This window comes from Anarrhichthys ocellatus, unplaced genomic scaffold (assembly GCF_004355925.1).
Source record: "Anarrhichthys ocellatus isolate YVR2014 unplaced genomic scaffold, GSC_Weel_1.0 scaffold87, whole genome shotgun sequence".
NCBI lineage: Eukaryota > Metazoa > Chordata > Actinopteri > Perciformes > Anarhichadidae > Anarrhichthys > Anarrhichthys ocellatus.
The window spans coordinates 279,384-287,339 of record NW_022280117.1 but is presented as its reverse complement, the minus strand read 5'-3'; the positions used below and the strand labels follow the sequence as shown (position 1 = coordinate 287,339).

The window sequence follows — 7,956 nt, the reverse complement described above, 5'->3', positions numbered from 1 at the left end:
CCTCACCAGTACCACTCTGGAGGTACTTGTACTGCTCCTTTGTGTTCTCTGTGTAGTTTCCTTTAAGCACAAACCTCGTTGATCAGTGACGTTCGTGATCGTTTGAGATTTAACGTGTTGAACATCAGAGAAAGTCTTACAGTCAGAGTTGTGATGGTTTGGTTAAAACTCTCCCAAACACATGAATACACCAGAGAAGTATTTTGTACACACAAATGTAGTAAAGATTGTACAATAGAAATACTGAAGTCAGAAGAAAGTATGTACTACAACCAACAACCAGACTGTATACAATGTCCTCACTATTTTATCTATTTAACTATGAATCTATAATTTCTATAAATATGAACTCCCTACTTTTAAGCAACTTGATCTGATCTTTACTGTTAACCTTGTTTATAGTTTTGCACTCTTTCCTACTTTGTTCCTCAGCAGCTGCACAACGTTTTCTTCTGAGATAAATAAAGTTGAATCTCATTTCATTTCTTGTTTCAGGCGGGTACTAAATCCTTTCTATGTCAAATTATTATTATTATTTTTTGGCTTAAAACATTAAATTCTGAGACATTTATTCTGAATAATATTAGACTCAGTGTACTCTGCATTTAAACTCCTCTTTGTGTCATTAAACCCACAAATACTCTGAAATATGACCAAGAACATAATCTCAGTTTCCTCAATCACAGCAACAGAAAGTTCTACTTTATTTCTTAATAATTTTGCAACATGAAAGTACAAATACCACAATGTATAAATACTATGCATGTAATACTATGTCACTTATATTCTGAGAAGTTGTGTTTGGAGTTTAATGCTACTTTTTGACATTTTACAGACTAATCAATTAATGCAGAAAAACATCTGGCAGATGAATCCAGAATGAAAATAAACGCCAGATGTAGTTATTTTGTAAGAAAATATGTGAAACTGTTCTACGATTTCAAAGATACGTTTTTGTCTGTATACCATGAAGAAACACTAATACAGCTGTTTCTTTGCTGGAGTGTCAACACAAGACACCCAGTTCATAAAATACTGCAAATATATAAATACTGCAATACCGGATAGAAAGAGACTAAAGGGACATTTATTCAAATGAAAATCGACCAGTTTGCCACTTAAACATGTCAACATGAAGGCCTCGTGATCACCCAATTAAACAATATCTTCCTTTTGACATAATCGATTACAAACAGCTTCCCTCACGAGACAAAACTCACATAATTAGAATCATTAAAACTTCTGGAAGTTTAATTAAGACTCATAAATTAAATGACCTGAACGTTCTTAAATCAACAGCAGAATAAAACTACACTCACCTGTCTGACGTCATCTATTGGAGAGATCCTGTGAGTCTCGTGCACCGCGAGGTCCTCCTCAATCTGCACGAGCTTCAACTTCTCTGCTTATTTCCCCCCCCCGTGCATAAAACCAGTCCTCTCTCTTCTGACCCAGCACAAACTAAAGTCCACCAGTCCGCCTGGTCCCTCAGGCCCCTCTGGTCCTCACGCGCCTCACTGAAGGTGAACTACTCCAGCAGAACTCACCTGAGCACGTTAGCATGTTAGCACCACACCCCAGCATGCACCTGTTGATGATGCAGCATCTTAGGTGTGTTTCATTTGTCTCACCTGGCGTGCGGGCGGGGTGGTGCACTAAATCCCTGATTCATTCTAGATGTCACTATTACATCACATATTCCAAAAGGCAATACTTGGGATAATAAACATAATTAGCTATATTTAAAATATACTCAATAAATACAAGTATGCAAGCAAATAAATATAAAAAATAGTTACTTTAAAATCACAGACTTTTTGAACTAAAAATGTACTTAAGTACAGTATATATATTAGAGATATATTCTATTGTTTGATCATTAGTATTGATGTATATTATATATAAATGTAGTGGAGTAAAAGAACACTTAGAGGTATAAAGTATCATAAATATAACTACTTGAGTTAAGTACAAGTACCTTTAAAATGTACTTGAGTGCAGAGATACTTTCAGGATGAAAACACATCAGATGACCTGTAAACTTTTAATAATTATTTTATTTTAGCGATCTGATTTCACAGAGACATAAACAAATAAAACACTTCATAGATTCCAATTTAAATATATTCAAACTATACAATCAGTTACAAGCAGACACACACACACACACACACACACACGTAAACCACATTATTGCACAGCACCCTGTTGCATTAGAGCTTCACAGCAGTACCTGTGCCAAGTTCCTGATATTCCTTATTGATCCTATTAGGATACGATGAGTACAATCAATACGGTTCTGACAGAATATCACAGTACTGATCACCGTGTCAGTAGTACTGAGGGTAAGCGGCGAAGGACCCCATGAGGGGGGTCGTGGACATGACTCCTGGGAGGCTGCTGTACTGGTAGAACGAGTCCAGCGGCAGAGAGGAGCCGTACTGGAGGCCGTGTGGATGGACGTCCTGAGCTGCTGCTGCTGAGTGGTATCTGGGGTAAGGACCCGGCCTGTAGGCCTGCAGCTCGGGGTAATGCAGGAACTGAGAGGCCATGTTAGCGTTAGCATGGCAGGCGTGAGCCAGGGCGTCCTGCACCGTCCGCTTCAGCTTCATCCGCCGGTTCTGGAACCAGTTTCTGATCTGAGAAGAAGAAGAGAAGAAGAAGAAAAGGTCTCATGAGGAAAAGTTATTTTAATACAGAATATTAACATTTCTCTCTCTTAGTGAACATCAGGGAATGCTTTTATATACATATACATATATATATATATATATATATATATATAAACTACAACTAAAGTTTGAAATATTAGCTACATAACCCCCTAATAATAACATAAATAAATAAAATATTAAAATTTAAAATAATTAATTTCATAAAATGAAACAAAGAGTAAATGTAAAAAAAAAAAAAAATAGAAAAATATTTAAATAAAACAAATAAGTGAATAAATAAATAAAATTAAAATAAAAACACATAAAGATAAAAAATCTTGAAAATGTTTTAATTACATTATTATATTTTATTTGTATGTATGCAGTTATCCAGGTAATTTAAAACTATTTACTCACACTGACAGGAATCATATTTATGTTTTGAGTCTTAAAATACTGGAATAAGCTGATAGAATACTGATGACCACACACTGATGACCACACACTGATGACCTCATATAGATGACCACACACTGATGACCTCATATAGATGACCACACACTGATGACCACACACTGATGACCTCATATAGATGACCACATACTGATGACCACACACTGATGAGAGCTGTGTACCTGTTTGTCGGACAGGTTGAGCTTCTTGCAGAGCTCGGCCTTGTCTTGCGTTCCCAGGTACGCGTTCCTCTTGAAGGACTTCTCCAGGCTGCTGATCTGCTCCGCCGTGAAGGCCGTGCGAGGCCTCCTCCCCAGTGGGGGAGACGGCGGGGAGGTGGAGGTGGAGTCGGTGGGGGCCGGGGGGGAGAGGGAGCGACCCCCTTCACTCTCGTAGCCGGAGGTCTCCTCCTCCGTCCCGCTGCTGAATCCTGCTTCAGTCACTGCAGAGAGGAACCAAGAGGAACCAAGATTAGCCAAGAGGAACCAAGAGGAGCCAAGAGGAGCCAAGAGGAACCAAGAGGAGCCAAGAGGAACCAAGAGGAACCAAGAGGAACCAAGAGGAGCCAAGAGGAACCAAGAGGAACCAAGAGGAACTCATGTTAGACCCAACCATCAAAGTATTCAGACCCTTTACTGCAGGAAAAGTACTTATACTACACTGTAAAAATACTCCACTACAAGTACAAGTACAAGAATGTCCCCTGTGAGTGTTGTACTATTATTATATATTATATATTCTATCATTAGATTATTATGACTCATGCATTCATGTAAAAAGATTTACTAAAACTATTAACGAATGCTTATTTTCATTATAGATTCATCTGCTGATTATTTTCTCCATTAATCGATTGATTGGTTTGTAAAAATAGTTAAAAATGCCCAAAGTAACACATTGACAATGTTTATTTAGTTATTAAAAATACATTTAACTTATTAAAAAGATAAGATCATTTTTTAGTTCAAATAAACATTTATCACAATTTTCTGTCAATTGATTTATTGATGTATCGTCTGATGGGTTCAGCTGTAAACTGTTAAATAGTTTAATTTATAACAAAACATCATATTTTATAAGTTCTTTCAATGTTTTATATGCAAAAATAACCTTGAAGTCACAAAAGCTGTGAGATAAAAAAGTACAATATTTCACTCTGAGACGTAGAAGTAACTCATATTAAAGTACAACACATATGTATTTAATTACAGTACTTTAGTAAATGTACCTCCAATAAAAGCATTCAAAATGTAATATTTGAATTTGATACTTATTTGATAAAAAGCAGGTTAAAGTGTTGCAAAGTTATGTATTTTATAAGCTGATGATACAGTTTGTGCATAAAGTATCATTTGTAAAGTAACTATTTTCAGATAAATGTTAAATAAAAGTGCAGTATTTGCCCTGAATTGTAGAGGAATAAGTTTATAAAGTTTATAAAGTGTACTAAAGTAGAAGTAAAGTAGAAGTACTGAACATACCTCGACTATCACAGGTTTGCTGCTGCAGACTGAACGCGTCGAGGCTCCTGGTTTCTTGCTGCTTTGGGGAACTTTCTGACTTCTGTCTGCAGTAGAAACCCGGCAGACTCTCTGAGTGAGTCCCACAGGCGGCGGGTCCTGGTCCAGAGGACGAGCCGGTCTCCGTCCCTGCAGGCTGGCTGCTCTGAGACATCCACTCGATAGAGAAATGTCCCCTCATGGTGACGTTTTGTCCTGAAAAAGGTCAAAAAAAGAGTATATCCTTGTTTAAAAGAAAAAGCAGATTCAGCAGGAGGAAGATGAGCTGGTCTAAGCTGGTCCTGGTCCTGGGGGAGTTTTGAATGCCCCCCTTTTCACAGCTTGTCTGTATTTATAGGAGGCATCAAACTCCCTCAGCCCCCAAGATCAAAGCACGCATCCTCCCTCCTCCCTCCTCCCTCCTTCCCTCCTTTAGTTTTCACAACTGGAGTAATTAAGACGTCTCATTCAGTCTCAATGAGGCTGTTACAACAAGGCTCCAGTGAGTCTGGAGAGGACCCCCCCCTCCTCCTCCTCCTTCCTGCCCCCCAAATAAAAGATAATAGACACACCTCGCCCCAAACTGTCTGCATCTCCTCCACAAACCCTCCACACTGTAAATAAATCATATCCCTCACTCTGACAGTTTGAACAAACAATAAATAATAAATAGAGCAAAAATAAATAAATTATGAATAAAATTCACATTAAAATCTGTCAAAAATCCAGATTCAGAAGATCAATAATATAGAATATTTATCTTCTTTTATTTACAGACAATTCTCCTGAAAATGATCAAACGCTGAATCAGCAAAATACAAACATGATTTATTTACTCTGTTACACAGATATTTATCAATATTTATCAAAAAGTATCATCAAATCATCATTAAATGTGTTTAAACATTTGAATTACTCAAATTCAAAAGCACAAGAATCTGTTTGAATAAAAGCACTTCACATGTGAACAGTGTTAGTTTTATTTCTGACATTTCTCTGACGTATGAATATAAACACTATGGTGAATAACTTTTTCATCATGTGACATTGAACTCATGAGCAGAATCAATATTTAGATCACAAAATATGAAGTTCAATTCTCTTTTAAAGCAGCTCTGTGTTCTGTTCAATGTGTTTTTCATAGAAAACAAGAACAACTGGACACAAATGTTTCGCTTAAAGTTTCTAAGATACAAATATTTGGAGCTTTTCTTTGTTTTCTGTGTTTGTAAATGTGGACTGTTGTCTGACAGAGAGAAACTGATATTTTAAAGACCAAAAGATGAATTTATTCATTAATAAAACATCTGCAGACGTCACAATGAGCTTTGTGAGATGATAACGAGGGTTTTTTCTCTACTTTTTGCAGATTCATTGATAATAAAATAATGTTTCTTTTCTTTCAGACCTTAATCAAACATTGATGTTCCTCAAGTGTTCCTCTGATGATCATCTGCTCCGTTTACAGATGCTACGTAAAACAGGAAGCTGAAAGGAGACAATAAGTGAGACAATGAGCAGTGAGTGGATCAATGTACCAGATCATCCAGAGGATGATCCCAGAGGATGATCCCAGAGGATGATCCCAGAGGATGATCCCAGAGGATGATCCCAGTGGATGATCCCAGTGGATGATCCCAGGTGATGATCCCAGAGGATGATCCCAGAGGATGATCCCAGGTGATGATCCCAGAGGATGATCCCAGTGGATGATCCCAGTGGATGATCCCAGAGGATGATCCCAGTGGATGATCCCAGGTGATGATCCCAGGTGATGATCCCAGTGGATGATCCCAGGTGATGATCCCAGAGGATGATCCCTGGTGATAATCCCAGAGGATGATCCCAGGTGATGATCCCAGAGGATGATCCCAGTGGATGATCCCTGGTGATGATCCCAGAGGATGATCCCAGTGGATGATCCCAGGTGATGATCCCAGTGGATGATCCCAGTGGATGATCCCTGGTGATGATCCAGAGGATGATCCCAGAGGATGATCCCAGTGGATGATCCCAGTGGATGATCCCTGGTGATGATCCAGAGGATGATCCCAGTGGATGATCCCAGTGGATGATCCCAGTGGATGATCCCAGGTGATTAAAGACAGTCTCTGATATAACGAGAGATTTAACGTTGTGTTCTCTTTGTTTTTATTGATCAGGATTTAAGTAAAGGATCCATCAACGATCAATAATCACAAGAAATGTATCTGATTCTACTCGTGTCATATTATTACCAAGAAACAGACATTAATATATAATAAATAAATATAAAGTACTCAAGACACTAGTATAAACTCACATTTAAATATCAGATCCTGCTCTTCAGCAAAAGTAAAAATAATACATTTTTATCTCTGTTACAAGTATTTTATTCAAAAGTATTTACAGCTTAAAGTACTTAAAGTACCAAAAGTACTTGTTATGGAGCCAGAATGTGCTCTGAAATGTAATGGAGTAGAAGTACAAGCATCTTAAAATGAAAATGTTCAAGTTACAAACAAGTACTTTAGTAGTACTTTCTATTCATGCAAATAAATACCTTTTAACAGGACAAAGTACCCATGACTCACAGGGATATTATAAAAGTCTGATATATAAATATAATATGAAATAAAGATAAATCCTACAAAATATCACAAGATTACTACAAACCAGTGTATTCAGTTAATTTACTTAAGTATAAGTACCTCATATATACATAATGGGGATCATCTATTTGAGGCTTTCTGCCTGATAACGACCTGAAGACGATGATCCAGACCTGTGAAGTGGTTCATATCATCATCTTCATCACCAGCAGCAGCCTGGATGGACCCGATACTGAGGAGGAAGAGGAGGAAGAAGACAGGCGCTGTTCTGTGTGCAAATGGAGCGAAACAAACACATCGTGTCTTTAAATGGTTAATCAGGTCAAACATGAAACAGAGCTTTTGATTAGATAAAGAGAGGAGAGAGGAGAGAGGAGAGGAGAGGAGAGGAGAGGAGAGAGGAGAGAGCGGAGGAGAGGAGAGAGGAGAGAGGAGAGGAGAGGAGAGGAGAGGAGAGAGGAGAGAGGAGAGAGCGGAGGAGAGGAGAGAGGAGAGAGGGGAGGAGAGAGGAGAGAGGAGAGAGGAGAGGAGAGGAGAGGAGAGGAGAGAGGAGAGAGCGGAGGAGAGGAGAGAGGAGAGAGGGGAGGAGAGAGGAGAGAGGAGAGAGGAGAGGAGAGGAGAGAGGAGAGAGGAGAGGAGAGAGGAAATTAAATAAAATGTTTGTTTACGTTCAGCTCATCGCTATGGAGACAAACAGCTGGAGCTAATACTAACATATAAACTACGACCAATAACCACAACAATAGAAGAAGAAGACAA

The 7,956-nt window shown here is 38.4% G+C and overlaps 1 protein-coding gene across 1 annotated transcript; it reads right to left on the bottom strand.

Annotated features, from left to right (window-relative positions):
* Positions 1-2,160: 2,160 nt before the first annotated feature.
* On the bottom strand, positions 2,161-7,566 carry ved (ventrally expressed dharma/bozozok antagonist). Its single transcript, XM_031875260.1, has 5 exons — positions 7,297-7,566; positions 6,015-6,094; positions 4,589-4,822; positions 3,290-3,549; positions 2,161-2,639 (listed from the first exon to the last, which is right to left on the bottom strand). Exons 3-5 carry the CDS (start codon positions 4,806-4,808, stop codon positions 2,331-2,333), a joined length of 789 nt encoding a protein of 262 aa, XP_031731120.1. The 5' UTR covers positions 4,809-4,822; positions 6,015-6,094; positions 7,297-7,566; the 3' UTR covers positions 2,161-2,330.
* Positions 7,567-7,956: the final 390 nt, after the last annotated feature.

Bases quoted from the DNA above. Each gene is read 5' to 3' on its own strand.
- ved (XM_031875260.1), bottom strand. From the start codon at position 4,808: ATGAGGGGACATTTCTCTATCGAGTGGATGTCTCAGAGCAGCCAGCCT. The intron at 3,550-4,588 runs GTATGTTCAGTA...TCCTCTCTGCAG, and splicing joins GCAAACCTGTGATAGTCGAG to TGACTGAAGCAGGATTCAGC. The intron at 2,640-3,289 runs GTACACAGCTCT...TCTTCTTCTCAG, and splicing joins TCAACCTGTCCGACAAACAG to ATCAGAAACTGGTTCCAGAA.